At 27.3% G+C, this 14,721-nt stretch overlaps 2 protein-coding genes across 18 annotated transcripts in view; both read right to left on the reverse strand.

Annotated features, from left to right (window-relative positions):
- Positions 1-27: 27 nt before the first annotated feature.
- Positions 28-5,799, reverse strand: dila (centrosomal protein dilatory). The gene is made up of 9 exons (XM_089173168.1): positions 5,602-5,799; positions 5,012-5,176; positions 4,002-4,448; positions 3,524-3,741; positions 3,122-3,281; positions 2,624-2,880; positions 1,659-1,830; positions 1,259-1,422; positions 28-961 (listed from the first exon to the last, which is right to left on the reverse strand). The coding sequence occupies exons 1-9, from the start codon at positions 5,797-5,799 to the stop codon at positions 823-825; spliced, it is 1,920 nt and encodes a 639-aa protein (XP_089029294.1). The 3' UTR covers positions 28-822.
- A 1,919-nt stretch (positions 5,800-7,718) lies between these two features.
- mmd (disintegrin and metalloproteinase domain-containing protein mind-meld) overlaps positions 7,719-14,721 on the reverse strand; it is a 99,183-nt gene continuing 92,180 nt past the window's right edge. For 13 of the 17 annotated variants that reach the window (XM_015327457.2, XM_089173311.1, XM_015327454.2 and 10 more), the window contains 2 exons: positions 13,314-13,517; positions 7,719-8,914 (listed from right to left, as the gene is read on the reverse strand). In XM_015327457.2, coding sequence (XP_015182943.2) covers positions 8,293-8,914; positions 13,314-13,517 — 826 coding nt within the window. In that variant the 3' untranslated portion in view covers positions 7,719-8,292. The remainder of the gene's footprint in view (positions 8,915-13,313; positions 13,518-14,721) is intronic. The other 4 variants (XM_089173309.1, XM_015327458.2, XM_089173312.1 and 1 more) reach the window with 4 other exon arrangements.

The following is a 14,721-nucleotide window of genomic DNA, read 5'->3' on the forward strand; positions in this document are numbered from 1 at the left end:
TATTGTGAGTTCGATATAAAGACTGCATTTAAAATCAGTTTTAAATTATATTTTTATCTTACATTTATAAAATTGTGGTGAAATAAACAGTGACATTTCATGCTTGTAATGTTATACAGCAATGATAAAAGATCTTATACTGAAATGTATGTATGTATAATATGTATATGTATGTATGGTTTTTTTTTTCTTGTATGAATGTGGTGTATAATTTTTCTTATAGTTTTTTTTTTCCTTTTTATTTTATTTCATTTTTTTATTCTTTTTCTTAAGGGGGGATGGGGGATAATTTTTTTTGCCTTTCTTTTCTTATTTTTTCTTTTCTTTCTATTTTTTTTTCTTTTTTTTTTTTTTTTCTTTAATGTAGACATTAGCCCTGTGTGCACGTGATGATAATAAATTCTACATTAAACGGCGCTGGAAAAATGTATTTTTTTTTCTTTTTTGTTTTCTCGTAACAAATCCAATCCACTGACATCGTTCGTGTTAATTAATTAATTAATTAATTATTATTATTATTATTATTATTATTATTATTATTATTATTTATTATTTATTTTTTTTCTTTACTTGCATCTTAGATAGAGGTTTATTATTATAATAAGGTTTTTTTATTTTTTTTTATTTTTATTTCTCATGCATCGCCTATGAGAATTTTGAATGGAGTTGTGAATTATAACGATGTCCGTTGTGTTCAGTGCTTATACTCGGAAATCGCAGAGACAGAGAGTGTGTAACGACGCATTCACTTTTGTATTTCTATCTTTTTTTCCTTCTTTCCTTTCCTATCTTTTTATTTATATTTTTGTTTTTTTTTGTTTGTTATAAAGTTTTTAAAATGTATTCTTTTCGTTGTTGATCCAATAATTGTTCCAAATGTTCGCATTTGGCATTGACTCCTTCGAGTTCCTTAGAAAGATTTTTAATAGTCAAAACTTTTTGTGTTATTATCAATTTAACCCTGGAAAAACATGGATTTTATTTTATATTTTTTTCTTTTTTTTTTTTGGGGGGGGGGGAGGAGGAGGATTTTGTTTAACAAATAATCTAGAATTATATATAACAAAACCGAAAGAAATCTATTACGAGTGTGTGCGTGTATTTATATGTTTTTTTTTTTTTTTTTTTAAGAAGTGGTGGTGTATGTATTCGTTATTGCTTGAACAATTTTATCGTGACATTTCGATTTTATTTCTTTGAACGTTCAGTTAATTATTTAGTTAGTTTTCATTTCGATTAAAATTGTAGTAACAAATACCTGCTGTACAATTGTGACATTAACATATCTTTGTTGTTATTATTTTGCATTAATTCTTGATACAACGATGCTATTTTATCCTCTAATATTCTTTTCTCTGGTTCAATTTCTCTTCGTGCTATTTCTCTCGCATTATCCCTTTCGGTTGTTAACGTTTCTATCAACTAAAAATTTGAGAAATATTTCCAATTTTTGTTTTTCATTACACTTGTCGTTTGCAGACGTGTTATCTCAAACAAATAAAAAAAATTCTTTTACGCTTGATCGGTTCGAGTAGAAAGAAAATAAACGATAACAAGTAAAAATAAACAAGAAATAAGAATACAAATATTTAGACAAAAACCGTCATGTTCGTGCTTATAAAAAAAAAAAAAAAAAAAAAAAGAAAAATTGTTTTTACCACATTTTTATTGTTCAAATTTTGAACGCATTCGTCGAGTTTCATTTCCGTCGTTTTTAATCTATCCTCGGTTTTTCTAAGTTTATCTTCCAACGACAATAATTCTTCTTTATGGTGTCTCACATTATCAGTTGCTATTTGCAATTCCTTATCGTATTTTTCTTTCATAGACCTTAAACAGAGTTTGTTTGTTTGTTTTTTGTTCACAAAACGTTGGAATTATACAATTACGTATATGTTTTTTTTTTTTATTAGTCCATCGTACAGTTTTGTTGATTTATTTTTTACTTTTATTCTCGTATCATTATCTTTATTCAATATTTCATTCGGGGTTGGGTGGAGGGTGTGTGGGGTTGGGTCAGGGGAAGGTTACAAGATACATACTTTAATATTGTATCTTTTTTTTTTTATTTGTAATATTTTTTTTTCCTTTTTTTCCCTTTTTTTGTTCTTTATTAATTTATTTGTTTAATTAGAATCGAACATGTATATGTATTCACATTTTTATGTTACCGATACCGACATTGATACGGAATGGATACTTTTTCGTTTTTTTTCATTAGTTTAACTTTATGAAATTTAAGATTTGAAATGTTAATCTCGATTAATTCATCGATTAAATCGGTATCTGTAAAATAAATGTGAATATACATATGCAATTGGATAATCCTATGTTTTTAAACGTATTCATCAATATCATCGACTCAGTCATGTCATAATCATTGTTTATTACGTATGGCTATTTATTTTACGACGTATTTTATTTATTTTCTTCTTAATATTTCATTTTTTTTGTTTTTTTTTTATTCTTTCCACCCTTCTCTTTCATTTTAAATATTTAACCACCTTTTTTTTTTATTTAAATGTTATTTTTTTGGGTTATTTTATTTTTTTATAATTTTTTTTTAATTATTATTATTATTATTATTATTATTATTATTATTATTATTAATATTCGTTTTTACCTTAATTTACTTTCATAACTTTGCTGAACAACCATTTTCATGTTACGAGCATCCTCCTCGATACGACCAATAGCTAATTCGATTTGCCTATCACGTTCTTTAAGACATTCATCCCTTATTTTAGATTCGGATTTTTCTAATTTGATTATTTGTTGTTTCTTGTAATTATCTAACCATTCTGTCCATTCCTTTTGCAAACTTTCACGAAGAGTTTGTTTTTCAGCTTGGTGTTTTAACATCTCATCCTTTAATTCTTTCTAGAAATTAGAACACGTGATCGTTTTAATCTTAAGTATCGCGTTATTTTTTTCTCGTATGTAATAATAATAATAATAATAATTACAATGTATTATTCATTTAATAATGTCGTTTATTTTTTTTATTTTTTTTTATTTGTTATTATTATTATTATTATTATTATTATTATTATTATTATTATTATTATTATTATTATTATTTCGTGTGTTATTATTAATTATTTTTGAAAAAACATTTAACCTGTAACCGGGTGTACGTTTGTCGTATAATCGTATCTTTCTCGTTATCGCGTTTGATTAATTCATCGTTAAATTTTTTCCTTTCACGTTCCAAATCCTCAACGAATTGAATCCTTTCAGTACGAAATTGCGTATCCTTTTCGTCTAGTTTTTCCTTATACCTGACAACACAACACAACACAACAACAACAACAACATTCACGCCTGTCATATGTATGAATTTGATTTATTTTAATTGACTAGTACGATGATGTGTGGATGTGTATGCAGTGTATTTATGTATGTATGTACGTGTAATACATGTAATACGTGTTTATGTTTATTTTAATATTTTATTTTTTTTAATTTTTTTTTCTTCTTCTTCTTCTTCTTAATCATCATCATGAAATTTTTGTTTAGCTACCTGGTCCATAGGATATTCTTTTCGCTTGCTAATAATTTGTCGTTACTAGCTGTAAGTTCTAAACGTAATTGTTCTAATTGCTGGTTCGAGCGACGTATTACTCGCAACTCGGTATCCTGAAGTTCCTTCATATGAGCCCTTCGTATTTCCTGAATCTCCAGCTGATGTTGTTCGACCATACTTCGTAATTCGGGTTCTAATCCCTTAACCGTCATCTCCTGCAGGAACGTTATCATCCATCTTTGTTATAATATACATACACACATCACACACACAATTTATATTTTTTTTTAAATTGAATATCATTAAGGTATAACACACAAATAATATTTAATAAAAAAACTTTGCTTATGATAATCAAATTCTTGGAAGGAAAGAAAAGGGGTGGTTGAGGTTTTGGGTGAGTTCAACCAATCGAAAGTGAAATAAATCGAATTTTGTTGTTTCTTTTGCAACTAACACCATTAAAACGACGAACCTTAATCTTCGAAGTTCTCGATTCCAACCATCTTTCACGTTTGATCTTTTCGGATGCTGCGAAACGTTCCTTGGCACGTTGCAATTCGACAATATGCCTTTCCGTACAAACTTTCAAATCCTTTTCCGACTTTAATTCAATTTCCTTGATCCTACGTGCCAAGGTATTACATTTGTCGGTTAAATCGGTTTTCTCTTTGATCAACTTTTCCATAAACTTTTGATGCCTCTTAATGATAGTTTGATATTTCTTTTCTTGCGTTTCCAATTTAGTTACGTGACTTTTATTTTCAACGTTTAATTTTTCACAAGCAATTTCTCGTTCCTTTCTCAATTCTTTTTTTAATAAAACAATTGTGGCATCCTTTTCCTCCAATTGTAATTTTGCGGTAGCCAATTCGTCGTTGTAAACATTTGTAAAATAATTTTTCAATGAATTTGACCTAATTTATACACGCGTGTATATCAAATATTTACAAATGTTGACTTTTTTATTTGTCAATTAAATTTATTTGAAAAAAAAAAAATTTTATTTATCTTACTTATTGTGATTTAAATAATAAGATGAATTATTTCCATCATTTAAAAATATATCCTGAATAATTGTATTCCTTTGTTCCAATTGATTTCCATGTAATTCATTTGGATATCCTAATTAAGTAAAAAATTATAATAATTATATAAATAATATATATATAAATAAATAATACACGCCTAAAACAATGTTAACATCGAAACGTACAATTTCGTTGCATTTAAATGCTTATGTACGTTTCTTGATACAAGCATGTATATTTATATATATATATATTTTTTTTAAATAAATAAATAAAAAATACTTTTATATACCGATAATTGATTTAATAGAATATTATTGTAATGTGTGCGTTTTTTTTCCCTAATTAAAACTAATTTTAATACTCCCGTTTGAAGAACCAAAAAAAAATGTTACATATATATGTAATAATTCATGTCATTTCTTCAAATAATTTTGTTATTTGTTTGTATTTAATTAATACCATCTTCTAGGGTTGATAAAAATGACATAATATCATCATAGGTAGCTCCGATGGATCCACATTTATCTTTGGAACGATCTCTTTCTGGTTCTAACTGCAAATACGTATTCCAATTACGTATCACACCATACAAATACAATAAATATATATATAATATTTAAATATAATTAAATTAAATATTAAATTTAAGTAAAATTTAAATATTAAATATAATTTAATATAAATTAAATTATAATTTAATATTTAATATTAAATATTTATAATTATTATTTAATATCATTATATAATATTACATAATATTAATATTAAAATTTTAATTATATAATATTAATTTATTATTTATTTATTTAATTATAATATTAATATTATAATATTATATAATATAATATAATATAATATTAAATAATTATTTAATATTAAATATTTATAATATAATTTAATATTTAAATATTAATAATATTTAATTTATATATATATATATATAATACTTAAAACATAATTATAATAATATATCGACAATCGTATATATTATTATTATTATTATTAACTATATATATATATGTATTGATAAATCAGACACACTTGATTACTATATCTCATCATATTTAAGGATGATACTTCATTGACAGGATTGTCGGTGATCAAAGTTAAGTCGAAGTCCTTTAATTCAGGAACAACATTCCCCTCCCCTTTCACCACCTCTTCCTCATCATTTTCCTCTTGTACCACTTCCAACCCTTTATTTTTATCGATAATATTTCCTTCCAAGTCGTTAATCATTTTACACAATTGCTCGAACGAACCGTTACTATTATTATTATTATTATTATTATTATTATTACTATTATTATTATTATTATTATTATTATTAATATTAATCGGTTCTATTAAATTGTCATTAGAATCGCTATTATTAATATCGAGATTTCTTATTTTCAATTTAACATCGTTAACACATTTGTCGGTTTCCGATGCAATGTTATCCGCGTTATCGATCAAATCATTTGGAATATCTCGTACTGTATCATTATTATTAATAATATGATGATTATGATGATACAAATCTTTGATGATTTCCTTAGGATTGCTGTTGGTGGTCATCCTTATTGGAGGATATTTTTTTATCGGTGGTTTGCCATTCAGCATCGGATGATTTATGTTTATCATCTTGTATTCTTCATAAAGTTTATAACATATTACAACACGTTTTTTTTTGTTTATTTATCTTTTATTCTTTATTAGTATTATTAATATTAATATTAATATTATTTATTATTATTAATATCTATATTATTATTATTATTATTATTATTATTATTATTATTATTATTATTATTATTATTATTATTATTAATTTAATTTAATTTATTTTTTTTATCTGTTGCTTTTATCTTATCTTTTATCTTTCCTACTTCGTATTACAAATCACTCACGTTAGTAAACTTTTTTTATTTTTTATTTTTATTTTTATTTTTTTTTCACAAGATCTTAATTCTTTTCTGTTTCATTTTCCAAAGTTTTATTTTAATGGCTGTAATTATTTATTTATTCTTTGTTAAATTCGGTTTATATTTATACATACATTTTTTCTTCTTTTTTCCTTTTTTAACCTGGTTGTATTTTATTTATCCTTGAGATTAATATTATTAATTCTTCTTAGGGTTATACTTTCCTATACCTCGAATATAATAACACAACACCTGATTTTCTTAACAGTTCCACTTTCTATTAACAACTAAAGTCCTACGCACGTGTATTAATCGACTTTTTTTTTTTTTATATACGACGTTGGAAAAAAAGTGTCCCTTTTTTTTCTTTTCTTTTCTTTTCTTTTCTTTTCTTTCTTTTCTCATGTAACTCTTATTTACTACCACTTTCACGGTCGTTGAGGGGGTAATACCAAGGCAACGGCTATAAAAACATTACGTACTCGATGGTGTATATTATACTGCGTTATTATAGCAGCAGAACGGCAATATGTATGATGTATATATCTATATATATATATATAAGTGTGTTATGGTTTTTATTCGACTAATGTGTATGTGTGTGTTTCCTTGTTTCTTGTTCATGTATTAGTTTAGATGATTATGGTGTTAGTAGTGGTGGTGGTGGTGGTGGTGGTGAAGGTTAATGACGGCGTGACGCATCTTCCAATCGCATAATTTTTACGATACAATAATAATTAATAATAATAATAATAATTAATAATATAATAATAATAATAATAATAATAATAATAATAATAATAATAATAATAATAATAATAACGAGTTATCGAATGGTATCATTTATCATTGACTTATTAGATCGATTTTTGGTTTGTTGTTGTTTTTTTTTTAAATATTAAATAGTATAGAAAAATGAGAATTAAAATAAGAAAACTTATTAATAGAAATAATCTAATTAATATAATTTATCTTTTTTTTTTATCTTTCTTTCGTTCTTTTTAAACTTTCGTTCTTGTTCTTTTTCACTCTCTCTCTCTCACACTCTCTCACTCTCACTCTTCTCTCTCTCTCTCTCTCTCTCTCTACGGTGTATAAGTATATTACGCATGAAATGATTGAAAACTGACACAACACTTCGTCTTGGTTTTTTTTTCTTTTTTTTTTTTTTTTTGAGTAAATCGTTTTTACTAATGTTTATTAATAAACATTTTTTTTTGTTTTATATAGATTAATGTTAATTTATTATAATTTTTTTTTCTTTTTTTTTTTTTAATATCGATCGTATTATTCTTCAATCCGTCGTGACGTTCATAATTATTTTTCCTTTTTGGTTTATCTCTCTCCCTCTCTCTCTCACTCTCTCGCTCCCTAAATCCCTTTTTTCTATCCCTTTCTCTTTGTTTTTTATGTTTTTTTTTTTTCTACTATCGTGTTACGTTTTGTTCTATCTCTCTCTCTTTCTCTCTCTGTCTAACAACCACCCACCCTCCCTCCCTTTTCACGCTCATAAGCTCTCGTCTGTATTTTCCTCATTTTATTTTTATTTAAATTATTATTATTATTATTTTGTGTGGTTTCGTATTTCTCGTATCTCTCTCATTTTTTTTTCTTTTCTTTTCTTTTCTTGTTTAATTTTTTTTAATTTTTTTTTTTTATTTTTTGTTTCGTTCTCGTTCGTTAATTCATAGTTTATCGTTATTTACACTATTCAGTATAAAATGCGAGTTCAAAGATTAAATCACACCACTATGTTTTAATTTATTATTATTATTAATTTTTTTTCTTTTTTTTTTGGACACTATCTGTCATCGATTAATAATTATCAATGCTTGTACTCAGGAAAATGCGTAGGGGGCAGTAGGGCAGTATTTTCGTTATCACTAGTGTTGTTGGTATTTAATTCTTTAGGGGAACCATTATTTATGTTACAATCTAGACTAAATTTATCGTCTAGTGGTGGTGGGCATTTGTTATTAATATTAGGCAAGTGATTAACATCGATTCCACGAACGTCAGGGAGCTTTTTCGCTTGGGTTTGAGCGTTTCTCGTAAGATCATCGTTCGCGAGGACGCTGCTGCTGCTTGTGCTGCTGTCATTTAAGGGTGGGGATGGATAATAACCGCGCTGCTTAATTGGCAGTTGTTCCAACGGCAGTTGTTGCTGTTGCTGCTGCTGCTGCTGCTGTTGTTGGGGTGGTTGTTGTTGCTGCTGTTGTGTTGCTGGTGGTTGTTGTTGTTGTAACTGCTGTTGCTGCTGGTGGTGATGATGGTGGTGATGATGATGGTGTTGTTGTTGTTGTTTCTGCTGCAATTGCAACTGCAACTGCACGGCTGTCGTGGTAGGCGCGGTTGATGGTGGTGGCGGTTGTTGTGGTGGTCGGTGCTGTACCCCTTCCTCACTCGTCCACCGGGCTAATTGTTGTTGAGCTTGAATAAACGTATCACTAGAAAATAACAAGATTACACGAGCCCATTGGATCTATTCCTCGACCACTAATGCTGCATGCGAATGCCGTGTTTTTAAACGGTCTTTCGTTCGGCGACACACGATTTAACACAGGCTTTTAAAGGATGGATCCTCTTGGAACTTGAACTTTGTAAAACGGTGATGGTGATTGTGAGAAGATGGTAAAGTATAGAGGCATTGCAAAAGAGATTTTTGAAGTGAAAACTTCTTTAGAATTGGGAAGGAGTGATTCGAAAAAGGATGCGTTGAAAAAGCGACAGGTAGCGATAATAAACAAATCAAACTAATTTCGATGAAACGAAAAGAAGAGACAAACATATCATTTAGCCTAAGAGAGAATGAGATAGAATATATACTATATTTTATAATTATAGTTAATTTTTTATGATTATTTATAAAAAACATTACGCCTGTAGAGATGCAACCCTTCAGACACACTTTGAAAATGTTGCTTGCGAGCGCCATCTGTTGAGACGGCATATTTTTTCACTTCAAACTGTTTATACACGTATGTATTACAGGTTGCCTATCTTTCGGGCAGAACAAAAATTCCGTTCCAACAGATGGTGCTCGCAAGCAATATTTTCAAACTGTGTCTGGAGGGTTGCATTATTACAGGCGCGCATTTTTATAATTATTTAAATAAATAGTTACAATATAAAGTAAAAATAATATTATAATAATTTATCATACTTCTGATACTATGCATTCGTCTTATTCTCTCGAAAGTTGCTTTTTTTGAAGGTTTCACTTCTAACTTGTGCAATGTGCACACATGCACATTTTTTTAATTTGTTTTTGATACGTGATGATCTCAAATTTTTATCGTGCATCTAAATTTGATCATAACAAAAGCTTAAAACATTAGTTCATGCTTATGATTATCATATTTTAAATATAATACAAGCTAATTATATTTAAGTGCATTATACGTGCGTGTTTTTTTGTTTCTTAATTTTTAATTCCTGTCTAATTCAAGGATATACTATATATGTATCTAATTTTCTAAGATTATATTATTATAATAATAAAAAAAGGAGTTATTTAGTTATTTATGTGTTGGAGGAATGAAATGAGAGGCAGTTTGATAAAAGCGGAACATAGAAAGCATCGATAGCGATTCTAATTGCCGAGGAAAGCGATTAGCGAACTACTTTGTTTATTTTTATTTTTTTTTTTTACCATATATACACATAGAGATAAATTTTTATGTATTTTTGTTTTTTATTGGCAATGAAGATATGTAAATGTTCAGATAAGGATGAGTGCGAGCCATAATCAATGTCCTACATTTTTTTTTTTAAATGTATACATATACATATATATATATGTAAAGATAGGTAAGAAGAAAAAGAAAAAAGAAAAAAAGAAATAGAAAGATTAGAAAAAGAATTGTGGTTATGATAATTGTCAAATTTATTTTTGATTTGATAAATTGATAAATATTTTGTCTTTTTTATATTTTATATTTAAAGAAAGTTTATTTAATTATTTATTTTATTATTTATTTTTTATTTGAATCAACAACGAGTTGTACTTTTTATATTTTATATTTAAAGAAAATTTATTTAATTATTTATTTTGTTATAGTTTTTTTTTTTTAATTATCAACGAGTTATAACGTTTTATTCAAAGAATTATGTAATTAATAATAAGAAAATACGAGTTATAACGTTTTATTCAAAGAATTATGTAATTAATAATAAGAAAATACTTCTTGTGGTTGCAGATTATTTGTGCACATAATTTTTTAATCGATAGCCATGCCAAAATATCGCGTTGATAAAAAAAAAAAGAAAAGAATTATTAATAATAATTAATAATAGCTTAGCAATCTTTGTTTTTGTTAATTAAATCAACAGAATTATTCTTATTCTCTAAACATTCACAGCGCATCGCATAAGCGAACTGAAAATATATTATAGAATAATAATAATAATAATAATAATAATAATAATAATAATAATTGCAGGTATATATATATGCATGCGATTAAGTTTTTGAATTGTGTTTGTTGTTAGTCTGACACTTTTAGTTCCTGCTTTTTAATTCTCTCTCGTTTTGTCGAACAAAATACTGTTTTGTTTTATTTATATAAATTTAACAGTCCTTTATTATTATTGTAAAAGACAAATTAATTGATAGAAAAAATTACTGTAATCATATTTTTACTTTTTTTTTTTTTTTTACAATAAAATATATTTTTCAAATTTATATTAAAATATTTTGTGACAATGTTATTGTTGCAAATAGAAATTTGTAATATTTTTTTCTTTTTGTTGTTCAAGTTTTAAAATCCTACTCCTTTGTTCTGGTGGGTTTTAATAAATAAAAGGACTATGCCGAGTCTATTTATACTTCGATTCGAATAACAATATGTGCCCATAATTATGAAAGTGATCTAAGTCATGTATCTCTTGTTTCAAGATATTTAATTATTATTATTATTAAACACTATATGAATTCTATACAATAATGAAATAACAAACATTATCTAACGATTCATTTTTGATAATATCGTGAAAATTACATTGAATCTATTTAGTTTATAATAATGTAGTGCATAATAACTGATAAATTCATTTTTTATTAATTTTGACTTACATTAGACCACTTTCATAATTATGGGCACATATGATACCTTGATCAATATGATCATAATATTTTTTGTTTAAATTCCTAATCACGATTTGATAATATAATTATTATATTTAATTATTAATAAATTAACGAAAATTTGGGTAATTCAACTAGGAACAACAGTCAATGTTTGTCAGGAATTCTACGTGTAAGACCAACATTTTCATTGTAAATTATCTTTCAATCTATTATATCATTATTATAACGATAATAATAATAATTATATATATATCAATGCAGGGTCATTGAAATTTGATTATTTAATTGGATTGTATTTAATCGTTATCATTGAAACAACAATCTCGTTGGCAAGTTTAATTGGAACAATTAAAATCATTCATTATATATATATATATATATATATATATATATATATATATATGACATATTACGTAGGTTGAAACTTAAATAGTGTTAACTATTTATTCACAACCGATACAAAAGAGTTACATGTTTGCACCTGTTACTGTACTTTAAAGTAGTCACCAGTGTTGTGTAGAACCCGTTAGCAGAGCCTGTTCTGTTAATGGTGCGAATGGAGCGGTCTACTGCCTGTCGAATCTCTGGAACAGTTCTGAAGCGAATGGTGGAACCCATGATGGGTTCCGCATGAATTGACGGAAATGCAGAAATGGATGCGTTACTACGCTGCTCAGACGCACTTGGAGCACTATGAGCGCGAAAGAGAGGCTTTCTTACGTCGTATCGTAACACTGGATGAGACATGGCAGTAGACCATGACATGAGACATGGTGCTCCATTCGCACCATCAACAGAACAGGCTCTGCTAACAGTAAACTACGCCTTCCAAATCGCTGGCAACGGGTTCTACACAATGCTGATGATTACTTTGAAGGACAGTAACAGGTGCAAACATGTAACTCTTTTGTATCGGTTGTGAATAAATAGTTGCCACTATTTAAGTTCCAACCTACGTATGTCTAGACACATAATTTAATGGGGTGGGCTGGGGAATTATTTTTTCTTTTCTAATTTCATTTTGTTTTCTTTTTCTTTTTTTTTCTTTTCTTTTCTTTTTCTTTCTTGTGATTCATTTTCCACTTTCGTTTTCTTATCTTTTTTTTCTTTTTTTAATAATAATTAATTTTGTTCACATGCACCGATCCTTATCTGAATGCACGTTTACAATCATGGATAATATTTGGAATTAAGGGCTCGCGAAATAAATAACTAGAACCGTACGATATAGGAATTTTTCTAGGAATATTTACGATGAAGGAGGAATCACAGAAAAAGATGCTATATATGCATATATATAGAAAGATATATAGAGAAAGAGATAGAGATAGAAAGAGAGAGAGAGAGAGAGAGAAAGATATCCAACTGAAACACGTCGAGGTTTTCCAATGATTGATAAATGAAAACTACCAATTTGAGAATATTTTCACTAGAAAAAAAAAAGGAAAAAATTACAAAAAAAAAAAAAAAAAACATTGTAAGCCCGATAAATTCGTATAATTTATTTACGTATTTTTTTTTCTTTTTTTAATACACGTAGAAAACAAATATTTTATTATTTTATTTTGCAGCAATGAACTTTCGAGTTTCTAATACCAATTAATAATAAATAATAATAATAAATAATAATAATAATAATTTAATTTAGGTTTTTTTCTTTCTTTTTTTCTTTGTTGGTTGGGGGGGGGGGGGGGGGGAATTTTTTGAAAAATTTGTTTGAAAAATTTGTTGATTCGTACTGTAAGTGTCTGCGATACCTTTCACTATCGGGCGTTTCACCCCTAGTATTTGAGCCTCTGTCGGGATCGGCAGTTTCATAGATACCCTCCTCCTCGTGCATTTGATGAGTGTGTTGACGAGATAGCTGATGAGTACCGTAAAGACTTCGAGACGATGGTTGACGATATCTAGCGAAGACGAGTCTAGGGTCATCGTCTCGGCCGTGGCTACACCTTCTGCTTCTACGCACGAAATCCAATAAGTAATCTTCATAATAGTCACAAACTATAATTAACCACGTTCTTATTTTAACCGTCATCATCATCGTCATCATTATCATCATCATCATCATCGTCATCGTCATCATCATCGTCATCATCGTTTCATTTGATTTAGTTTGATTTAGTTTGTCTTTTGTTTGTTTTTTTTTAATGTCAAACGAAATAAGAAATTGTTCAAAATTTGTTCTTACATTAATGGGGTGGGATAATAAACTGGGGTAGGTAGGGGGTGAAATCCCGAGATTTAATTTTTGAGGTAAATGGTATAAACATGTTCAAAATTTGTCCTTACGTTAATGAAATTGGATGTTTTAGGTGTGGGATAATAAACTGGGGTAGGTAGGGGGTGGAATCCCGAGATTTATTTAATTTAATTTGATTTTCTTTTTTTTTTTTTGAGATAAATGGTATAAACAGACTCTGCATATTTTATGAGATATGTTTAAACAAAAAATTGATTTATATATTTTACGAGGTGTTACGATTTGATTATTTGTTATCAATGAAATGTAAGTATAGTAAGTATATATATATATATATATATATATTTATATATATACAGATAATAAGGAAAAGAAATGGGCAAGCGGTGAAATAAGTGAATTATGCCAGCGTGTGGGTGAACTTCGCGTTATTCGTGTTAAATAAATCTAATTGATATTGTTGAAATAATTAAATATTATCTCATTTGAATTTTTTAGTTATTTGTTCTGATTTTTGTTATCAATCGAATTGAGATACGGTTTTTGAATAAAAAAAAAAAAAAAAGAATTGTACATCTATTATCGAATGTTATACTTTAAATAAATAAAAAAATAAATATATAATAGAATAAGAATAAGAAGAATAAGAAGAAGTATATATACAGGGTGTGTTCAAAAAAAGCATTCAATGTTTATATGGTAGATAGGGCACACTATGTTGTATAAAAAAGTTCTAATAAACATAGATCGAAAGGTCAACCGTTTCCGAGATATAAACGTTTTTATTTGCTATTATCATGATTGACTTCCTAATTGCCATTATTTACAGTAAATTTTCTACGTATCCACCATCAATTTCTACAGACGCTTGGCATCTTCTTGGCATTCTTCTTAAAGAGTCGCGAACTCTCTCGAAAATTCCTCATTTTTGTCGAATTACTTGACAAGTATGGTGGATTTGG

This window comes from Polistes dominula, unplaced genomic scaffold (assembly GCF_049000335.1).
Source record: "Polistes dominula isolate Pdom_NZ unplaced genomic scaffold, Pdom_raw_medaka scaffold_35, whole genome shotgun sequence".
NCBI lineage: Eukaryota > Metazoa > Arthropoda > Insecta > Hymenoptera > Vespidae > Polistes > Polistes dominula.